The following is a 23,568-nucleotide window of genomic DNA, read 5'->3' as shown; positions in this document are numbered from 1 at the left end:
CCCACTTACTCTTTTAGCCACAGTGGGGCTGGGTGTGACTATGGGGAAACTCAAGGAACAATTCATGATTTCACAACTCCAACACATTAGTAATCATTTATCTATCCAAGTCACTGATGGAAAATTGTCATGGTGATGGGAATATTCCCAAATTCCAGAGTTCCAGGTATATTCAGGTATATTAAGGTATATTCCTTAGATATATTCAGATTGGGTTGACTCAACATATTGATAGCAAAAAAGTCATTATTAACAACAATAAAACACATTAAACCAACCAGGACCAGGCTTTCCCTAATAAAAAGAGAAAGTCAAAATGGGATTAGCAGATAGTGATATTATAATTTCTGTTAATTGTCTATAACACTTTCGTATCATAAGTCAAGGTTACTGGATCTTATAAGGGTAAATAAACTCTTTCCTGATGAATAAGTTGCTTGTGAGATCATTGGGAGAATTCCATGTCCTAGAACAAAAGTCAATTCATAATTCCAGGAGATAGGGCTAAGACATTAAATGTCTAACCTTACCTGCCAATTCCAAGCAACTTAATAAACAGTAAACTTTCAGATGGCCTATCTACTTAATTAATTTAAGAATCAATTCATTCATTTGTATCTTAAAAGAATGCTTAGGGGTAGACATCCCTGGCAATATTATTTCCATTTTACAGAGGAAACAAAGCTCAGAAAGGTAAAGAAATTGCCCAGTCATACAACCGATGAGTGTCAGAGGTCACACTGGAACTTAAGCTTCTTCAGAATTCAGGCCATCTAGAGCAAAGCTTTTTAAACTTTTTCTATTCACAACCCCTTTTTGTCAAGAAATTGTCAAGAAATGACCCTGGGTATATAGGTATAGAAATCAAATGTTTACTGGTAATAAATCATAATTTAGTGGCCCCTACATTCAGGTATGGAGTTGCAAACCACAGCTTAAGATTCTGGGATCTAGATCAGTTTATATCTAAATATAATTGTGTAGCTCTATGATATCAATGTATGTTATATACATCTCTCTCTATATATGTGTATATATGTATGTGTATGTATATATATATATATGAAATTCATGTAATATAAGATATATATAAACAGATACATTAAATTAAATATGATTGACATCATATGTAATTAAATTAACTATATTTTATATAATTAAATATATCAAATTAGTTCAATAAGATATATTTATATGTAATTGAATTAAATTATTTTATTTTATATTATTTTTACTATCTATAACCATACATACATATATGTATGTATATACACATATATACATGTGTGTGAATGTGTGTATGTATATATACAGACACATATACATCCCCCTCCAGACACATAATTGACAAGGAGTCACGCAGATTTTCCATGAATACTTTTAGTAAGGAGAAGCCAATACCTCCAACTCATCTCTTCTCTAAAATACTAAATAATCCTTGTGAGCTTTTTCTGGTCTTTAAGAGTCTTTGGATTCCTAAGCATCTCACTTTGAGAAATTCTACCTTATGGAATTGAACTGATCACCAGGTGAGATATGACAAAGAATGCCGAGTTTGGGGTACAAAGATTACCCAGAAAACTCTGAAATTACCAACAACTACTCTAGACCAGACCTGCCTTATAATGTCTCCCTGCCTGGCTGGAATTCCTTAAGAAGAGGGAGCTATAAAGAAATAAGATTTGTCCTTGAGTGCTTAGCAACAGTCCTGCTAAAATTTTATGCATTCTATTTCTTCTTTTGCTTTTTTCATCGTTAAGGGCCTTTCCTCCATCACTGGCAGCTAGTCATTTCTACAGAGGGAAATAAAAACAGTCCTAAAATTGAAACCATTGAAGCAGCTTCTAAGGGAGAGAGGGGCCATTTCACCAATCAAGCTATCAACAAGAATTTTGAAGCAACAAGGATTTTTAAGTTTTAGGCACTGTGCTAAGCAGTGGAGACATAAAGACAAAATTCATAGGTGAACCACAAGCAGGCTAGGCCTGGATAACCATTTGTTAGGCACCTTAGTAATTTTGGGGGAAAATTTTACTTAGTATTTTATTTTCCCCCAATTACATGTGAAAAAATTGTTAACCTTTTTAAAACTCTGAATTCCAAATTCTTTCCCTTTTTCCTTGCCCTCCTCATTGAGAAGACAAGCAATTTGATATAGGTTATACACGTGTAGTTTTACAAAACATATTTCTATATTAATCATGTTATAAAATAAAACAGACCAAAAAAACCCCAAGAAAAATAAAGGAATTTTTTTTTAAATTATGTTTTGATCTGTATTCAGACTCCATCAATTCTTTCTCTGGGGATGGATAACATTTCTTTATCATAAGTCCTTCTAAGTTGTCTTGGATCTTTGTGTTGTTGGGAAATACCTAAGTCATTCCCAATTGATCATCTTAAAATATTGCTGTTACTGTGTATAATGTTCTCTTAATTTTTCTTATTTCATTTTACATCAGTTCATGTAAGTCTTTCTAGGTTTTTTTGAGAGCATCCTGCTCATCCTTTCTTATAGCATAATAGCATCTCATCACAATTATATCTCACAACTTGTTCAGTCCTTCCCTAATTGATGGGTATCTCCTTAGTTTCCAATTCTTTGACACCAGAAAAGCATTGCTATAAATATTTTTGTACATATAGATTATTATCTTTTTAAAAAAGATTTCCTTTAAGATATAGATCTAGTGATATTGCTGGGTCAAAGGATATACATAATTTTATAGCCCTTTGGGCACAATTCCAAATTATTCTACAAAAAGGTTGAATCAGTTTTCAATTCTGCCAACAGTGCATTAGTGATTCGATTTTTCTACATCCCCTTCAACATTTGTTATTTTCTTTTTCTGTTCTATTAGCTAATCTAATAGTGTGAGGTAGTACCTCTGACTTGTTTTAAATTGTTTTAAGTGATTCAGAATATTTCATATGGCCATAGATAGCTTTGAAAATTTTGAAAATTCTTCTGAAAATTTTATATCTTTTGATCACTTGTCCACTGGGGACTGGAGCTTATTTTTATAAATTTGACTCAGTTCTCTACAAATCTGAGAAATGAGACCTTTATACAGGTACAAATTGAGAGAAAAGATATCGGGATTGGTACATTCACATTGGTAAGGAATTAAGGCAAGAAAACACAGATATATCAACTTTAAGGAAAGTCAGGTATTTTAGTCTAAATGTGTCCACTGAGTATATATTGACTCATAACTAATGCATAGTTCTACAAATTGTTGTATAAAAAAGATGGGCTTCTAAACAGACATTTTCTTTGACTGGCTCCATTGAATTTGTCCATTTATATTTGTCTTAATGTGTTCATAAGTGAATCCTAGGATTGAGAAGGTATCAGGTACAAGTTAAATGGAAATTCAATTCAATTAAACTAATGTTTATTAAGTTCCCTTCTTTAGGCTATGCCCTGTTCTAGGAACTGAGAATACAAATATTTTTAAAAATCTACATAATATTCCCTGCCTTCAAGGAATTTACTATATTCCAGAGGTAGGAGTGGGGGATAGGAAGGGGCACAATTTGTATCCAGATAAGTAAATACAAAATATATAGAAGGCAATCAAGTAATAATAACTGAGAAGATAAGGAAAGGCTCCTACTAAGAAGTATTATTTGAGCTATGCTGTAGAAGGAGTCAGAGCTTTTAGGAAAGGAGGATGAAAGGCAAATAAATTCCAGATACTAATGCAAGGTGGAGGTGGGAAATGGGATGTTATGCAAGAAGGATCATTACTACATTAACTTCTGAGAAGAAGCTTTGTTCAAATTCTAAGATTTCCTCTGTTTCCATTCAATCCTCCTCCTCTTATACCTCAAATTAGCCAATTTTTATCCTATTTTCTTTTAGCCAAAATACTTAGATTGACATTAATTGATTAGTCCAACACCTCTTCATCAGCACTGACCGAAGGAAGCACATTTTAATAAAAGCAAGGAACACACACGGGACTCCACACCCACGAAGGCCTTGGTATTGTCCTCTACTGTTAGACAGCTGCTTGATTCTTCACCTAGAATCAGAAAGAAGCACAAAGGAAAGACAAGAATTCCATCAATGGAGAAGGTTGCATATGGAACAGAGGGGAAGGAGCATTCTAGGTCTTCAAAGAGAGCCATATTCATCCAGTCAGGCCCCAAAGACAAAGAGAATCTAGCACTGGGATGCAGCGCTTCCAGCCCTAGCTGAAGGAGTTTGACCTGGGTGTCTTCCCTCAGGGTAGGCCCTCTCAGTCATTGACACCACACAGCAATAGAAAGGCAATTTCATAAGCTAGAAATTGTTCTAAAAGAAGTGAAGTCCTAAGGCTGAAGGTGGTGTTTAGGTCTGGGCAGCCTGCCAACCCAACTTGTCCTTGCTCGTCTTACCTCACTTCTATTCAGTAGAAACACTTTCAGATTCCCTTCCTCCCTCCTCCTACTCCCTCAGATAGAAGAAATATTCAAGGAAAACCATCCTTTTGGATTATCAGCAGTTATAATTGTGGGGAAATGATGAGGACAGTCTGTCCAAGGGAAGTCATTCAGAAGAGAGGCTGAATTACCTACCCCAGCCTAGAATCATTCACCTAAAGGTCACCAACCTCTTCCACCAGTGGGGCAGAAGGCAGAGAGAACAATAGGGGAAGTGAACCTTGGGATGGAGATAACATGCCCAAGGGAAGCAGGATGGGCAAGGAGAGCACTCTGAATGCAAGGAAAGCAAGCTGCCATAGAGAGGGATGGTTCTTTCCACCGAGATCCTGAGGCAAAGCCCCATTGTCCCACCTTACTTAGAGCTCTGATTACCAACTATCTTAAGTGGATATGCCTATGGAAAATCATTGATCCCCAAATACTTACATAGCTATACCACTTTGAGGTGTCTGGGTCTTCCTGCAAAGCTAAAAAGCAAACACAACAGAAATGATTCTGCATGTCAGAGGGAGGAGTAACTTTAATTTTAGCAATCTCATTTGAAGTTTCAGTGAGATGAAACTGGAAGCTAGAGCTTCACAGAGCTCGAGCTGCAAGGAGCCTCAAAGGCTATCTGGTCCAAGCCCCTCATTTTATAGATGAGGAAACTGAAGCCAAGATAGATGAAGTGATTTCCTTACAGTTCCACCGATAACTAAGTGGAAGAACTGGATTTTGAATTTAGAGGTCCTGTGACTCCAAGCTCACTGTGTTCCTCCCCTTCCCCAACTCCTTCCCTCCCTTTGGAAAGGAAACAGAACAGAAACTTGCTCCAGCTCTGTAGAATTAGTTCTTTGACTTCCCTTGGATTATTTTGACATCTTTCCTCCCCCTCCCCATCCTAGAATTCCCAGGTACCTTCATTATCTTTTTTCTTCTTGCAATTAGTCCAAACATTATGGTTAAGAAGACCACCACAGAAGCAGCAATAATGGGTTCAATGGGAATAGTAGTTTCTTTATCTATGAAAAATTCAGATATAGATCACAAAAAGGAATGAAAAGTGAGATCATGGGATAACTATATTCATATAGTCATGCACAAGCAGAAACACACACACACACACACACACACACTTCATTGTTTTATTTCTTGAAGGACACACGAGGTAATTGTGGACATTTCTACCACCAGAACACATTGGACTCTTCTATGGTTCGGTAGCCTGACTTGAGGAATTTTTGCATCAGTTAGAATTAGTATCCTGGATCCAGCCTAGTGATAAATCTTCCCAAATTTAGGCTGGTTTTCAAAGGACAGACTCACTATCTCTTTCTGGGTGAAGTTGCCCCAGTTCTTTTCACCCTAGATCTAGCAGAACTTAAGCTCTTCTTTTATAGGAACTGAGGGTCCCTTCCCTACTTTGACCATAGGATTCTAGATTGGCTCCTCTATTAAAATGAGAGTACTTTTAGGGCAGGGACTGTCTTTTGCTTCCTTTTGTATCCCTTGTGCTTAGCATAGTGGCTGGCACATAGAAAGCACTTAATACATATGTTTACTGATTGAGTGCCTGACTCAATTTAAAAGAGATCTTAAAGGTCATTCAGTGGAACGATTATAAAGATAATAAGACTCAGAGATGAAGCAGCTTGCCAATACATTTTAGAGCTGGAACTTGAAGTTAGCTATTTTCTCTCTACATCTAGAGTTCTTCCCATTGAATCACACTGCTTCTGGGAGACAGATTGGAAGAAGACATTAATGCAGAAGAATTCTCTATGAGAAGAATAGGGTAGCTTGAGTGCAGGATTTCTTAAAACTTTTTCTACTCACAACTCCTTTTTGCCCAAGGAATTTTTGAGACCTTGGGTTTACGGGTGTACAAAATAGGTAGACAAATCAAACATTTACTGATAATAAATGTTAATTTGGTAACCCTCATCATTTAGTTACAACACGCCAAATGGGATCATGAGCCACAGTTTAGGAAACCAAGACTTAGTATATTGAGGGCTGGCCTTGGAATCTGATTCCTGTGGATTTTAGTGATAGGAGTTTGCCTCTGATCCCAAATGGTTCTATGACTCTGAGTTCATTACCCAGCTTCCTACTATCCTGGACAGCTTTCAAAGACATAAGTTGTGGCAGAAATGTCTATTTTCATCAGGAGAGACTTTTCTCACTAAGAATTTCCTACTCTCATGAAATCAGAGATTTAAAAAGTACCTTGTGGATATATTTTGTTGAGATTTACAATTTCATAAATATAAAGAGCTCCCCATTAAAAAAAACCTTCTAAGAGTTTATGTGATTTGCCCAGGGTCACAGCCAAGATGCCTCAGAGACAGGACTTAAACTCAGGTTTTCCTGACTTTGAAGCAGTCCTCTATTCACTATCCACTACACCATCACTTCCCATAAATAACTAGCCAAATGAATAGATTTGGAGATAGAGGGATTAATAGATGGATGGATGGATGGATGGATGGACATTGGGTGATTGGATGGATGGATGGATGGATGGCTAGACACAGAAATGGATGGATGGATGGATGGACATAGGCAGATAGGAACATGACATGATGGATACATGGTGAATCAGAAAGACCTGGGTTCAGGTCCCATCTCTGCCCAGTTATTAGCTGAGTGACTGGGAAAGTCATTTAACTTCTCTGAGCCTTAAATACCTGCAAAATCAACCAGTCAACAAGCATTTATTAAGCAACAGCTATGTGCCATGCATTCTGCTGGGTAATAAGGATACAAGAACAAAAATGAAACAACTCTTACCTTCAAGAAGCTTACAGTCTATTGAGAGAGGTTTTTTTTTTTTAATACAGATACGTAAACATGATAGGTAAAATAATGGTTATTTGTTTGGTTCAACTGTGATAGACAGCTCTTCTCAACAATTCAGTGATCCAAGACAATTCCTATAGACTTGGGATAGAAAATGCTATCTGCAATGGGGAGTCCCTGGATCTTCTTGAGCAAGAAAGTGACATGGTCAGACCTGTGCCTTGAAAATATTCATGTGGCAATTGTGTAAAGGATGGACGGGAGAGGGAAGAGACTGGATGTGGGAATACTAATTAGAACACTCCTGTCAAAAAGCAATGAGAATTCCAAAAGAGTAGAGAGAAGGGTTCAGGTGAGAAAGTTTCTCAGCAGGGAAATTGATAAGTCTTGACAGTTAATTGGATATGAGAGGTATGATAGAGTAAAAAATTAAGTATAGCTCCAATGTTGAAATCAAAGAAGCCTGAAAGAAATTAGGCAGTTATAGTTTAAGGTAGAAGATAATGAATTCTCTTTAGGACATATGTTTGAGATATCTATGGGACATAAGAATGGAGATGTTCAATAGGCAGATGGAATTGCCAGACTAGTGCTCAGAAGAAAGATGTAGGCTGAATAGGTAAAGTTGGAAGTCATTTACAGAGAGACATTAGTCAAATTCTGGAGAGCTTAGATAAGTTCACTTGGAGACAATAGAGAAAGGAACAAAAAGAGATCTGGGGGTAAATACACAAGTAGGGGAAGAAGGACATAAATGATGATCCTATAAAGGAGACAAAGTAGAATTGGTTGGTCAAGTAAGAAGAGAACCACACCAAATCTGAGTCACAAAAATCCAAGAGGAAAAAGGATCTAGAAGAGAGTGGTCTTCAGTAGAGCATGGCAGTGAGAACTAGGAAAATGCCATCCGATTGAGCCACAAAGAAATAGATGATGACCTTTGACAATCAAGTGGTAGGGAACCAAACCAGAGGACAAGGCATTCAGATTATAAATTATAGACCCATGCAATCATGCATGGGTGGCAACAGAAATCACAGGTCCTTGAAATATGGTGATGTATGTAGATCACAGTAGGAAATTGGAGAACACACAGATATTGCTTATTCACCCTCTTTCCCAACCATTTTCCATTAGGAGGTAATATAGTACAGCAGAAAGAACACTAGCTCTGGAGTTCAAATCCTGCCTCTGACAGTTACTTACCTTCATAACCTGAGACAAATCCTCTCTAGTCCTCAGATGGGACTAGATTAACTCACTCAACAAACATTTATTTATGTTTCAGGCACAATACTAGCCTATCAGGATACAGCACAAAAATCTAACACTTTTTATCTTCAATGAGTTTTTGTTCTTGTCCAGTAACCTCTGAGGACTCTCTACTAGATCTGTGATCCTGTGATTAGATAGCTTTGGAGGACAGGATACAGTCCTACATTCACTCCCTCTATCCACTATGGATAATTTTCAAGAGTAAATCAATCTAAATGCTTTCGCTGCTTCTTTTCTGAAATGATATTTCCTAGGAAATTGTTCATTGGAACAACTGAGTTATTACCTCCCTTAGTGACCCTGATTCTTGACCTATCCAATTTGGGAGGGGGCAGAATTCCTTTACTTTGTTGGTAGGTGGATGATTGCCTCTGCAGTCTATTCTAGAAGGGACAACTTGGAAGTATGAAGAAAGAAAAGTGGGTCCTTCTGGAAAAGTGACCAGGTCAGAAAACTGAAAACCATCTGTGATTTCTAGCTACTCTCTTCAGTCTGTTATTCTAGGTACTGGACATTTGGATCTCAAGTCTCTACTAATAATATTTGCTGGATGAGGCATATAAAAGCCTTCTTTCCATGAGTGAGATCCCATTGCTTCATGGTACCTGATTTTAAACTCACATTAATGCCAGCCTACATAAAACTCGTGTTTTGTGCGATTTTTTTCCTACCTTCATCCTGGTTCTTAGAAAATCATTTCCAAATACTTGGTCAAGATGCTCAAGATAAGATGCCCAGTATTCTTTTCAATCAATCAATCTAGCTTTTTAATTAAATAACAAAATCTGGGTGTTATAGTGGATAGAGAACAATTGAAAGATCAATATGGAGGACTTGACATTCTAGCCCAACATTAGCAGAAGTTATACAATGACAGTTTATAAGGAAGGTGAGGAGGGAGGAAGGTTAATTGCTGGGATATACAGAAATAAAAACTAGCAGGTTTGGAATATCTCCACCCAGAACAGGATCCTACACATCTGAAAGCTGGCCTGGCAACCTGCCTGACACATCAGCCTCAGATTTCTTTCATGACATGAAGCATCGCCTACGCCATTGCTTTTTAACCAGAATAAATTATGTCGATGTCTAATTTTCCCACCTCTGAGTATGAGTTCAGTTTATAATTTGCTAGGATATTACATCCTGAGGCCTTTGTAAACCTACAAAATATGGGTGAACATGATAGTTGGAAATCTTATTGTGGCATTTCCTGCTCCATTTCAACCCCAAGGGTATCTGGTGGTTTCTTTGTGGCTTGGATTTGGAAGGTTTGTATCTGACAGAAGCAAATCACTCTCTTTCCCAATGAAACAATTCAGGAGGTAGATCACAACTGAGGGAGGGGATCAGTTAGCCTCTGCTCCCCCCATTTTGCACTTGGTCAGAGTCATGTAGTCATCCAAGACCTATGACTGCGCCAGCGACTCTCCATGCATGCTACTGATTTTGGAAGATTGACAAAAGTGCCTGAAGTGAGCGGGCACTGGAAAGATATCTGTATTCCATGCTTGGAGTTAATGATATATCTGCTTTTGTGATGAAGGAAGAGGCTAGGCCTGTTTGTACATTCACTAGTTCCAGACCAGGAAAAGTGTGCATCATCATTTTCAGTTTTGGCTCCAGTGGGTATCTCATCTTTCCCTTTGTTCATACAAGAAATATGAGAAAGAAAAAATATATACAGTACTTCAGGTGGATTCTTTACACAGATCTTAAACTTGAGCGAGCCAAGTTTGTTTTGGAGCATTTTAACTTTTCACAGTTGTCTCTTCCACCCCAGTATACTGTGATATACTGAATCCCCTATGATTCAGAATCAAAGAGTGACTAACCTAAGGTGAGAGTTGTAAGGGACTGGAAAGATCATCTGCTCTAATTCTTTTATATTTTTTGGTCTGCCTTTTGCTAAGATCATGGATTCCAAACTAGATAGGACCTCAGAGGTCAGCCAGTCCTATGCCTTCATGTCATAGAGAATCAAAATTGAATCTCAGAGAAGTGGAATATCTTACCAAGGTTATACAGGGAGTGATAAGAGTCAAGGTCCTTTTATTACAAATCTAGTCATCTTTCTCCTGCATCATGATTCCCTCCCTTTACTTCCTGTTCCTCCCTTTGCTCATGTTTCAATGACCTTGGACCTGAAAATTCCAGTGGCTACATCCTTCATTGTTCAAAGTAATTCAGTAATATTCTCTTTAACATTTCAGGCATATTTATCCCTCTGCACTTATTTGACTTGGAGGAGAACCTTTGGTGAACACAGAGCTAGAAAGAAAGACTGAATTTTCTTATGAAAAATCATCAGGATCTATAGTGCCAGACAACCTTGGCTGGGTCTGTGTTTTAATTCATGGAACTCATAGAGTTAAATCAGGATGGTATCTTGGCACTAACTAGTTCGATCACCTCATTTACAGGTGAGGAAACTGAGGCCCAAATAACTTACTCAAGATCACACAGGTTCATAGGATTTAGAGGTAATAAGAACCTCAGCTTCCCTCTAATCCAACATCCTCCTTTTGTGGATCCAAAGACAGAGGCCCAAAGAAGTAAAATAATTTGCCCATCACATAAGTGTCAGAAGCAGAATTTGAACTCAGATCTTCTGACTTCATGGCAAGTATTCTTTTCATTATATCAGGAGAGCCAAAATCTCAACCCAATTCCTTTGCTTCCCATTTCATTGCTCTTTTCCCTACACTTCAGAGTTAATTTTTATCATCATTAACTAATGTTAATTGTTAACACAGCTAGTGCACCATTCTAGCTTCTCCTTAGGAAGTCTTTCATCACTTTATTGTATTAGTTACCTTCAATGATCAGGTGGAAATTCATGATCCTCAACTCATTGGACGTCTTTGCGTGGCAACTGTATGTCCCATTATCAGATTTCAGGGTCTTGGAGATAGACAGTTGGAATAGCTCGCTTGTTTGATATATTTGGTGATGATTCTTCTCCAAATTCAGGACACTGTTGTATCTGTACCACATCATTTGAGCTGGGGGGTTGGACTTCACATTACAGTCTAATTTTATGCCGTTTCCTTCCTTGACTGTTTGGAGGTCTTTCCCACTCAGAATGGGCTCATCTGCACAGTACAATAAATTGGATTTAGTTAGTGGATTAGCAAGCTCTTGCTTAAAACTCCTAAATAGTACATTGCTGATACTGCAAAGTTAGCCTTATTTTGAGGATCTGAGGATCTTGTCCACAAAGAAGTGGAAGAGATCTCAGAGCATATTCAGAATAACCCTTATATGAATGAGAGTTTCTTCTGCATTCAACATAACCAACAAGAAGCCATTTAGCTTTTGTTTCAAGGGGAAGCCCACTATCCTCCATTTAATTTCTCAATATCTATAATTATTTGAATGGTTTTCTTTGGAAACAAATTTAAGTTTGCCTCATTTCACAGTGGAAAGAGTGCTGGATTTGAAGCCAACAAAAATATAGGATCATAAGGTAGCCTCTATAGCAAACTTCTAGAGATGCATGAGATGGATCCAAATACTACTGTTCCCTGGGGAACATTTGTCCCTGGAAGATTGTAGGAGGGGCTACTAGCTCTAATATTTAGAGCAGGAAGGGGTCTCAGAGGCCACTAGTCCCTGTCTTAGATATCAGGCCTCCTTGATACAGCCTAAGATTTTTTATTGACTTTTATTGACACTTTTTTGACTGCTATATCCCATTTTGGACTCATTAATCTTGTAGTCTTTAATTAAACAACAAATCAGATCTTTTTCAGATAAGCTCTTATCCAGCCATACTTTTCCCATCTTGTATTTGTGAAGCTATCTTTTTTTCAACCCAAACATGTCTTTATATTATCAATATTAAACTCCATTCTTGCTACTCTGATCAATTAATTCAACTCCAAAAGCCTCTCAGAAACAGACCCTGGGAAATGCAAAGACAAAAAAAATAACAAAAAATTGCCTAAAAGGAGCTTATATGCTATTGGAACTAATTTATTCTACTGTGATCAAATCCATCTCCTTCCTTGGGTCTGTTTCCTAATCTGTAAAATGAGGGTATTGAACTAAATTATCTCTAAAATCTCTTACAGCTCTAAATCTGTTGTTCTTGAATCCTTTACATTATAGCTCATCCCATTTTTGTGAATAACTGAAACAAACATATTAACTTTAAGCTTTATGCTATGTCTATTTTTTGTCCCAATAGGGCAGAATCAGAGGAATTGGGTTCAAATCCTTCCTCTGATTATTTCTAACTATAAAACCGCGGGTAAGCCATTTGGCTTCCCTTGGACAAGATGTGCAGGAGGGATCCTTTCTGCTCTACAGCTGGGTTCCAGTACGCAAGGGCTTCAACAAGCAGAAGAAATGGCTGGCTTGAATCTCCCTTCATTCCTACACCCTGTTTTCCAGATGATAGAGGGGCAAGCTGGCAACAAAGGAGGGGAGCAGGTTTGAAAAGGAGGGGAAAAAGCCACAAAACTCACACAGTGAATGATTCCCCAGGAATAAGGGAGGATAGGCTATGCTATGCTATGAATAGCTCCTTTGAAGTCTTGGCTTTTCAGAGATCTTCTGAATGTGTTTCAATTATGCCCAGCCTAACAGAAATGGCATGAAGATATTTTTTGGATGTGTGGGATGTTGCTGGGAAAAAGCAGATAGTTTCCAAATACCCTGTTTTGTGTTCTAAAAGTTTATCGTGGAATGTCCTACTAGATATGTTTTATCTTTTTTCCCCCCTTTCTTTCAAAAGCCCTACCAAATATACTTAGTCTCTTTCTTCCTTCTTCCCTTTTTGATTCCTCTCCTCTCCTCTCACCTTCTTTCTTCTTTTTTCTCTTTTCTCTTCCCCTTCTCCTTTTTTTCCTCCTTCCCTTCTATCTTCCTCTTCCCCCTCCTCTTTCCCTTCCCTTTTCCCTTTCTCTTCTCCTTCCCTTCTCCTTTTCCTTATTCCTTTCCTTCCCTTTTCAATTCTAATCTGCAACCTGAATTAGTTCATCAGAGCCATTCTAACTAGCTGAAGCTAAGTCCTAATAGAGGGAAGAGGAGAGAAGGAAATCCAAAGAATGGGGCTCTACCAAAGAGGAGGTCAAGATTTGATGGATAGCATTCTAGCTAGCCAGGGGGCAAGGAGAGGGTTATGTTCCATGCATGAGAAGGGGGCTTTCAGGAAAGAGTAAGAAAAGAATAAAGCCACAAGAAGAATCAAAAAGCGAACGTGGTCTAATTTAGGCATAGCACAATTAATTTTTCAATCGTGACCTCATGTAGGGATTTCTTGGCAGAGATATTGGAGTGATTTGCCATTTCCTTCTTCTGCTCATTTTATAGATGAGGGACCTGAGGCACACAGGGCGAAGTGACTTGTCCAGAGTCATACAGCTAGTAAGCGTCTGAGGTCGGATTCGATTTTAGAAAGAAGAGAACACTAGTTTTAAGGCCAAAGCACCACCTAGCTGTCTAAACATAGCTGATTATCATGTCCTGTGCCTCTCTTAAGCAATCTCAAACCACATTGATAGAGTCCAAGCCCAGCTTTGGTTCTACTATATCCTACTTTTGATTTATATTGAGTTTGCAGTCCGTCACCACGAATCCCCCCACTCTCTTTCAGATGAGCTGCTCCTAGGCAGCCCTCTCTCATCTTATACTTGTGATAATACTGCTTTTGTTGGGCCTATTCAAAGATGGTACTGGGGAAAAATATATTTCAACTCTACTATGATCTTGAGCAAATCACTTCTTTGTTCTGTGACTTTCTACTGGTTCTCATTAAATTTCATCTTGTTGGGTTTTTCCTGAGTCTCTCACCTGACTAGATCATTGGGGATTCTGCCTCAGGCATCCATTGTATTACCTGACCTCCCCAGCTTTGGGTGGTGAAAATTTGGTAAGTCTGCCATCTGTGGCTTCTTCCAAACACACAGTCATAGATTTAGAGCTCAGAAGCATCTTAAAGGGCATCTAGCCCAATACTTAAAATTTTTTTATTTACTTATTTTTAACTTTAATTTTTTTAAACAGAGGACACTGAAGTCTGGAGAGGTTAAATGTCCAGGTCAAATATATAGAGTCAGAGTTAGAAAAGAACAAAGTCCTCTGAGTCCATATGGAGGCTAGGTAGCTCCAGAGTGAATAGCGTGCCAGACTTGGAGTCAAAAAGAATCACCTTCTCAAGTTCAAATCTAACCAGATACTATTAAGTATCTGGACAAGTCACTTAACCCTGTTTGCCTCAGTTTCCTTATCTGCAAAATGATCTGGAGAGGGAAATGGTAAATCACTCCAGTATCTCTGCCAAGAAAACCCCAAATGGTTCATGGTAGAATCTTATGAAGAGTTGAACATGACTGAAAATGATCAAATGACAGCCTCTGATTCCATATTCAACATTCTTTCCACTATAGTACCTCTTCACATGCCATTGGTAAAAAGAGTTATATGGCACAGAGTTAAGCAGAGACCATGGCATAGGCACTCCAGTGACCACCTCCTTCCAGCCTGCCATTGGACCATTAATGGCTACTCCTCAGATGTGGTTATTTGGCCAATTCTCAATAGTCATGATATTATAAATAAATATCATAACACTGTTGTTGTTGAGTCATTTTAATTATGTTTGACTCCCATTAGAATATTACATTATTTTATTATAAATAAACAAAGCACTCAGTGCTATGCCTAGTATATAAGCTCTATATAAAAATTTGTCATTATCATTATTATTATTAATCCACTTAATTCCATCATCAGGGTCTAAATCAACAATTGGTAAGCTACAATCTTGGGCCAAATTTGGATCACTACCTGTTTTCATACATCCCATGAGTCCTGGGTCTCACAAATGGCGCACTTTTCAAATATGCAGCCAGCAGGCTTAATTATGCAATTGGAGAAGAAAGTGAGATTGTTTTCTTTCTTTCTTTTCCAGTTCTGTATAAACTTAGGTGGAAATGGAGCAAAGCCCTTCCGATTCCGAACCATGATGGGGCAAGGATGCTCAAAATTCTGCTTCTCAGTTAAACTCTGAAACTTTTATCTGACACACAAGGGCAGTTTTCCTTTCTGTCCTGGATAGTTGTGACAGCTTCTTAATGGGTTTTCCTTCTGTAAGCCAAAGTGACTTTCCTAAAGTGCAGGCTCATCATAACTCCCTCTCAACTCTAGGACTGAATATAAACCCCTCTTCTTGGGCATTTAAAATCTGGTCACAACCTGGCTCTCTTCCACTTTCCCACTCATGAATTACTCCCCTACACATACTTTGTCATCCAGTGTTGTGTACACACAACACTCCATCTCCCTCCATGTCTTTACCTCCCATTCCTGTAATGTACTCCTTCCTCAGCTCTGCCTCTTGGAATTAGTGGCTTCCTTCACAATTCAGATTAAGTGCCATCTCGTGCAGGAAGCCTTCCATGATTTCACTCTCCCTAGTGTCCTCCTTACCAAAACTAGCTTACGTCCATTTGGTACGTATACATTGTGTTTCTATTTCAAATATATGTATTGTCATTTCTCCATTCCATAAAGAGTAAGCTCTCAGAGGGCAGGAACTATATCTCTTTTGCTGTTGTATTACCAGTATCTACACCAGGGTCCTCAAACTTTTTAAATAGGGGGCCAGTTCACTGTCCCTCAGACTGTTGGAGGGCCGGACTATAGTAAAAACAAAAACTTTGTTTTGTGGGCCTTTAAATAAACTTCATAGCCCTGGGTGAGGGGGATAAACATCCTCAGCTGCTGCATCTGGCCCGCGGCCGTAGTTTGAGGACCCCTAATCTACACAGTGCCTGATATATAGGAGGTGCTTAATAAATGCTTCTTAACTGATTGTGATTAAGTTTAGGGTTGGTCGGTGCTCAACTCACAAGTGACATTCAAAGTCACTGAGATGCTTATGGATTGGTTCCGTTGCAACTTGCAGGTAAAGGTGACTCCATTGTCATCCTCACTGACAGGATAAATACAAATGTCACTAGAGTTGATTTTGTTTTCAGCTTTCAGGTCCACCTTCCCAGTTTCCCTGTACCAGAGTAGCTCTTCATCTTGGCTGTGATTCTGAACTGCACATTTTAGAGACTCTGAAGAGCCAGGCTTGGTTGGCAGGACATAGTTTTCACTGTTGTTATTCACAGTTAGGATGACATCTGGAAATACACATACACACAGAGAAAAATTATCATAAACAGGTATGGATCTGGAAGAGATCTTAAAAGTTCTCCAATTCAGAGGAGTCAAAATAAAATAGAGAATAGAGAATGTTAATATGTGGTTTTCTAAGTCAATATGCGACCTTCATCCTTATGTCTGCTTTTGTGACCCCTTTTCTATTAAGGTTTGTATACCATTGTGAATTTAGTTCAACTCCTACATTTATAAATGAGGAAACTGAGGCAGAGAAATATCAAGTAACTTGCTCAAGGATCCAAGCTTAATCTTATCCTCTGATTTAGCAATATCATTGCTATTAGTTTATCCTACACTTATAAAAAGAATTGGCTATGATTTCAGTTTCTTCCTCCCTTCTGAATAGGTGAATAGGGAGCTGAATGCTTCCCAGCCTTTCCTATCTTCTTCCTGTGAGGTGATATTCACTGGTCACTGTTTTTTTGAACTCTACCCTTTTTCTCTCTTAGTCTCCCATTAGTCTAGGGGTGATATAATGACCCTTAGGTTCACAGTGGTCTCTTCCCATATGATTTTGTGTAGTTTATATAAAATGAGAAGTTACAGCAATACAATTGTAATAGTTAAGAACTCCCATTTAGGGATGGCTAGGATAATGCAAGTGAGAAAAACATTAATAAGGCAACCTAATTTATGATAAAGATAATAGCCAGTATTGTTCCAGAGAACAGATTCTCTCCTGTTAGTAGAAATCAAAGGCTGTCTAATGTGGTTTCTGTGTCAGTTGGTATTGTTTAACTATTTTTCTTTGTGACAAAAGAGCATCTTATGGGAGATGTCATATAAAAAATAAAAGGCATCAGTAAAACTTATTTTAAAAAAAAGACTTTAACTTACCCATTAAGCCATATGGTAGAAGTAAAATCACTAAGAGGAGTGATGCATAGTTCTGCATTAGGATGTTCTTCTTCCAGGTCATCTTTAGTAATGCCATATCTGCCAAAAAAAAAGATTCTGTATTTCATATGTGACTGGTAATCATGTAATACAATGGGCCTCTGTTTTTGTGGGGATTTCTTTGGACAGAGCCTGTGATCCTATTGGTACAGAGAACTCTCCCTTCTACCAAGTCAGGTAAACAACAATCCTGAAATTTGTAGTCTTTTTCTTGCAAGGCAATTGGAGTTAAATAACTTGCCCAGGGTCACAGAGCTAGTAATTTTAAGTGTCTGAGGTCAGATTTGAATTCCTAACTTTAAGGCTGGTGCTCTATCCACTGAAATTTGTAATCTTAAGAAAGCTATCTGGTGCAGGGAGAGATTAAGTGATTTGCCAGAATCTCAAAGCCAGTATGTTAAGATATAGGCTCAAAGGTTCATAGATTTACTGAAAGGTCCTTAGAAGCCATCTAGTCCAATTCTTCTACTTAATAGATAAAGAAACTGAGGTCCATAGAGGTTAAATGATGCCCAAAATCACATAGGCAATAGTAAGTGGCAGAGCCAGAATTCAAACCCAGATCTCTAACTTTAAATCTCTCATGCTTTCTGCTGTATCACCACGAGCCTTGTGTCAGAAGAACTTTGAGTCAATTCTTCCTGACTTTGAATCCAGTGCTCTGGACACCATGCTGGACACCAGCAAATGCCTTTTATTCAACTTTTTAAAATTTCACCTGTGTTATCTAGGCCCACAGCTGTACAATCCAAACTACAAATTTACAGAGTACTTTCAGCATTAAGCAAGGGTGAATGTTGAAAACTATCTTTGCATGTATTTTGAAAAATAAAAGGCTATTATTAAAAAAAATAGTAAGAAAAAATGAAATTAAATCTCTAAGAGGCATTGCCCTGGAGAAAATAGGAGTGAGATAAAGAACAAAGATGGGGAAATAGAAATGACTACATTCTTCATTGTAGAAAAGAATCAGAATATTTTTAGTTATAGAAAAATAGTGCCTTATGGTATTCTTTTTCATTCCCAAGTGGGAAACTGAGATAATAGGATTATAGATTTAGAGGAACCTTAATCCAATCACCTTATTTTACAGAGAAGAAAACTGAAGTCCAGAGAGGTAGTAATCAAAAATCTGCCCTAAATATGATTCTAAATCTAGAGGTGTTAAAAAGCATTTTCCATCCTTCAGTGGCAGAGAAATAAAGGAACATAGCACCTATTTAGCAAAAAGAATTAAGTAGCAGGCTAAGCTTATTCTTGGTCAAGTCCTACCTTTCAACCTCTCCCTTCTCTTCCTCATTTATGTTCTGATATCCCTAAGTCTCCACCCCTGTGCAAGAACAGAGGACATGGAGAATAGCATTGAGAATTTGGGATGAGAAGAGGTTTAAATTTTTTGGTGCTGTCCCTTCCTGGTTTGCACCACTCCTGGTATAAAACTTGTTAGTTATAGCTCTGATTTTGAGCAACAATCATGTTGATCCCATTAACTCCTTTCTTAGATCATCTTTATCGAAGGGGGTTTGTTAGAAGACTCTGTTTCCATGATTAGCCCCCAATCAACACCTCAGCTGCTGGTGCCTTGGAATGGAGGTAATTTCAGTGAGGCCTCTATTCCAACTGAGATATTTTCTTTATTATCCCCATACAAGTTACTTCCCTCTCTTTGGACCTGCTGCTTCATCTGTAAGATGAGAAAGTTGGACTAGTTGAACACACAAATCTTTCAGTGCTGAAATGCTGTGACTGACAAAGCCACTTGCTCCTGTCTCCATGCCTCTTTGTGCATGCTTTTCTCCCCATCCACCCCATCTCCATCACCATTCATAGTTATATCTAGTGGGCAGGTGCCACATCTTTGGTGTGATGGGGTGGGTATCCTATAGTTCACTCTTTTGCTTCCTACTTTTCTTCTGCAGCCCTAGGCCTTCTAGAGCTATAAGAAGAACCCCATTCTATCTACCCTGTACTCTCCCTGGAGCCTCTTCTTCCTCACCCCATCCATCCCTGCATCAATCTACCTGCTATTTCCATCCTCCCACCTCCAGGAATTGGTTGAGATGACTGCTCTTGACCAAAGTGGGTCATCTTCTCCATGTCCTGACCACTTTGCTTCTCCTTTCTCTCCCTTAACTATAGAAATAGTTCCAGGCTTCAGACTTCCTAGTTATGGTTCTGCTTCTTCCCATTACCTGAAGTATCCCATCCCCATAAAAATCAATTCCAAACTTCCTTTAAGGCCTATTCACCTTCTCCAAGCAGCCTTTTCTGATTTATACCAATTTACTCTTGGTCATTAAACATATTATTTACAATTTTGAGATGTACATAGATTAAAAAGCACATAGATGAGTGTTTTAGGTGCTGTTCATTACTGTGGCTCCTCTTTCTACCAATGTGGATTAAAACTCTTCCATGATTCAATACATTTCTTTTCCATGACTGAAAAATTAATCACCCCTGCCCAGCCTATGTAGGAGCCCACTGATCTTGGGTAGGGGGCGGGCTTCCTATGACAGATGGCCAACACAGTCTGAATGAAGCTTTTACAGCTTGGGGGCTCCCAACAGATCTCATGTACTTCTGGAAGAGCTTTTGGGAAACTGGGGTCACCTCCATACTCCAATAAGACATAATGAGACTAAAAAAATATATACCTGAATGTACGTAAACTCACATACACACATACAGGGACAGGGATTGGACTGTGATTCCATTGGTGGAGGAAACTCCCAGAGAATGAAACATTGTCAATATAGGTCAGCATCTCTCTGATTTATAATCTCAATGAATTTCTAGTGTAGGACGCAAGCAGTGGCTTGTCCAGGGTCATGGAGTCAGTAGGTGTCAGAGGTGGGGCTTAACAGCCAGTCTTACAGGCTTGGAGCCTAATAATCTATCCATGGGGCTGCACTGCCTCCCATATGGAAATAGGAGAAGCAGCGTGGCCTAGTGGGTAGAGATGAAAACTGACTTCAGAGCCAGGAAGGCCTGGGTTTAAGCTGCCCCTCTGACACTTCCTGGCCATGTGGGCAAGCCACATTCCCTCTCAATGTCCCAGCCAGCTCTCTCAGCTGTAAATGCCATGTCAGGAACCCAGTTGACTTTGGTAGAAGGAATCCCTCTCAGGAAGCTTGAAATCATAGGTTCAGCTTGTATATGTACATACACACACACACACAATTTGGAGTCAGGAAATCTGAGTTCAAACTGTATCTATGTCAAATACTGAGTGGGTAATTCTTAAGAAGTCACTTAAACTCTCAGGGCCTTGGACAATTTTTAAAAACTATAAATTACAGAGGAGTCACTGATCTGCAATTCAATAGAATCACCTCATAATCTCTCTCTTTCTCTCTGTTTCTCTATATCTGTTTCTTTGTGTGCTCACTTTCTCTCTCTCTCTCTCTCTCTCTCTCTCTCTCTCTCTCTCTCTTTTTCTTTCTCTCTGTCTCTCTCTGTCTCTCTCTGCCTCTGTCTTTCTCTATCTCTCTCTGTCTCTGTCTCTGTCTCTCTCTGTCTCTCTGTGTCTCTGTCTGTCTGTCTGTCTCTTTCTGTCTCTTTCTCTCTCTCTCCCTTCCCCATTCCTCTGTCTCTTCTGTCTTTCTCTTTCTATGTCTCTCTCTGAAGCCCACATCTCTGTCTCTGTCTCTTGGACTTTCTATCTTTCCTCCATCTCTCTGTCTCTCTGCATGGGTCTCTCTCTATCCCATAATTCTGTCTTTATCTCCTCTGTATCTCTGGCTCTGGCTCTCTGTGTGTCTCGATTCCTCATCTCTCTGTCTCTTCTATCTCTTTGTCTCTCAACATACACAAATATACATATATTATATATATACATTCTACATAGAGATAGAGATATAGAAATAAATGTATATATGTATATACACATGAAAGAAGCATATGCGTGCATGCACAAATACACCACAGAGAATGCATGGGCCTTGGAACCAAGCCCTGGATTTAAGTCCCACCTGTGACACACTGTGTGATTCTAGGCAAGTCACTCATCATCTCAATGGTCTGTGCAATCGTCTCATACTGTGAGTGGCAGAGAAGGTGCTTCCCTCTATAAGTAAAGAGTTTCCCCTCTTACCTAGTGGGAAGAGATGAGAACTGAATGTGGCTTGCCCACATGACCAAGTAGTATCAGAAAAGTTCAAGCTGCCCCTCTGACATACTGACTTCAGAGCTAGTCACGTTACCCTGTTTGCTCATCTGTTAAATAAGTTGGAGAAAGAAATGCCAGACCACTCTAGTATCTTTGCCAAGAAAACTCCAAATGGGGTCATGGAGTTGGTCATGACTAAAATGAATAACAACAATAATAAATTGTGATATATACTGATACATATTTATATCAGCATATGTACTGATACATGCAAACATATGTATTGTGTATAACTTTCTATAAAGTTTGCAAAGACTTTATATATTTTACCTCATTTATGTCTCAACACTACAATTATCAGCTGATTTTTCTTGCACCACATGATATATATTGAAATATGTTTAGAAGAACTGCACATGTTTAACCTATATTGGATTATACTTATTACACATGTATATGTCCACTATAATCAGCAGTATCATCCATTCTTCCAGAGCACTTACTAGGACCAGGACTTCTTTACCACCAATTCTTCTTTCTTCCAGGACCTGAGTAGTTGTATAAACTAATAATTATGGCACTCTGGGAAGCCCTCATTTTAGTCATAGTGCCATAGCTTTAGAGCTAGAAGGCACCCCAGTGACCATGTAGTCCAACCCTCTCATTTTTACACATGGGGAAACTGAGGCCTAGGGAGATCTCAGTGATGTAGCTTAGGTCACCCAAGTGGTAGAAATGAGCAGAGCTTCTCAGTAGGAGGCAGCCTAGGGTAGAAGATGGGTGACCCACCTGAGATTCAAAACAAGGGTCTCTTGCCAACTATAGGAGACGCTGGGCAAAAGACTTTCATTACAATTCTCTAAGAGTTTAAAGTGAAGACAGAGCTTTATTAGAGGGAGGAGTTTCTATTTCTGGGAAATCTTCAATCAGATTAGAAAGTCTTGGCTCATTCCATCTTCACACTCTGAACCCCCACTGAAAGACAGCCAGGGAAGACTTCCCCACTCTCTCTCAGCCTCATACCTCATTTTCCCCTTTTATTCCCATCCTTCTTGCTCTGTATGATTCAAAGCTTTGCTTCTTACCTTAGTAACCTCCAGGAAGCTGCCTTCTTCGAAACCTGCTTCTCCTGTGAAATACCATGAACCTTTTCACCGTTCTGACTTATATGGGTTGTCTTCTTAATATTTTTATGGTAGTGATGTGTCAAGTGAATAAGGCAAATTGGGGTCAAAGTCTGTTTCCTTTATGGATGTCCGAAAGAAGACAAGACTCCAAAGAGACATCTTCAGGGAGATACAATTAAAGCTGGCAGGTTTTTATGTGTAACTAGGTTGGGAATGTCACCATCCTAGAGAGGCTGACCTTTGGCAAAAACATGCTGCCCATCCCACAAAACCTTCAACTCCATGGTCAAACTTTAATCAGTGGAAACCACAGGAGCATAAATTTTGAGGTAATAGGGTCTTGAAAGGTCTTCTTATTCACTCCCACATTTTACAGAAAATAAGTTGTATATAAGAGACTGACAGGCAAATTCATGCATGTAGGAAGTAGCAGAGGTTGGATTCTATGAGATGAGAGCCAGGGTAGAGTAGTAAATAGAAGGCTGGACTTAAACCAGAAAGGCTGGGCTAAAAACCACCACAGGCATTTCTGAACTGTGTGATCCTTGGTAAGGTCAACTGAAGTCTTGGTGCCTCCATTTCCTCATCTTCAGATAAGGGGATTGGACTTGATGGTCTCTGAGTATCATTTCAATCTAGGATCCTGTGAAACTAAAGCCCGAAACCAAAGAATAAAGGGACTTACCCACAATCACAAAGGAAGTAAGTAGCCAGACTGGAATTTGAATTCAAATGCATTGACTTGGGCCACTGTCCCTTCCATAA

General features: G+C 38.8%; 1 protein-coding gene across 1 annotated transcript; it reads right to left on the bottom strand.

Annotated features, from left to right (window-relative positions):
- Positions 1-1,960: 1,960 nt before the first annotated feature.
- Positions 1,961-23,045, bottom strand: TMIGD1 (transmembrane and immunoglobulin domain containing 1). Its single transcript, XM_051992239.1, has 7 exons — positions 22,762-23,045; positions 17,506-17,604; positions 16,350-16,628; positions 11,307-11,585; positions 5,332-5,435; positions 4,861-4,901; positions 1,961-4,031 (listed from the first exon to the last, which is right to left on the bottom strand). Exons 2-7 carry the CDS (start codon positions 17,600-17,602, stop codon positions 4,028-4,030), a joined length of 804 nt encoding a protein of 267 aa, XP_051848199.1. The 5' UTR covers positions 17,603-17,604; positions 22,762-23,045; the 3' UTR covers positions 1,961-4,027.
- Between the last annotated feature and the right edge of the window lie 523 nt (positions 23,046-23,568).

This window comes from Antechinus flavipes, chromosome 4, assembly GCF_016432865.1.
Source record: "Antechinus flavipes isolate AdamAnt ecotype Samford, QLD, Australia chromosome 4, AdamAnt_v2, whole genome shotgun sequence".
Classification (NCBI taxonomy): domain Eukaryota; kingdom Metazoa; phylum Chordata; class Mammalia; order Dasyuromorphia; family Dasyuridae; genus Antechinus; species Antechinus flavipes.
The sequence above is the reverse complement of the archived record's forward strand: the minus strand, read 5'-3'. Positions and strand labels throughout refer to the sequence as shown.

Coding starts and splice junctions, on each gene's coding strand:
- TMIGD1 (XM_051992239.1), bottom strand. CDS start 17,602: ATGGCATTACTAAAGATGACCTGGAAGAAGAACATCCTAATGCAGAAC. Junction 11,586..16,349: donor AGTGACTTTGAATGTCACTT/GTGAGTTGAGCA, acceptor TGTACTGTGCAG/ATGAGCCCATTCTGAGTGGG. Junction 4,902..5,331: donor GAAGAAAAAAGATAATGAAG/GTACCTGGGAAT, acceptor TTTGCTTTTTAG/CTTTGCAGGAAGACCCAGAC.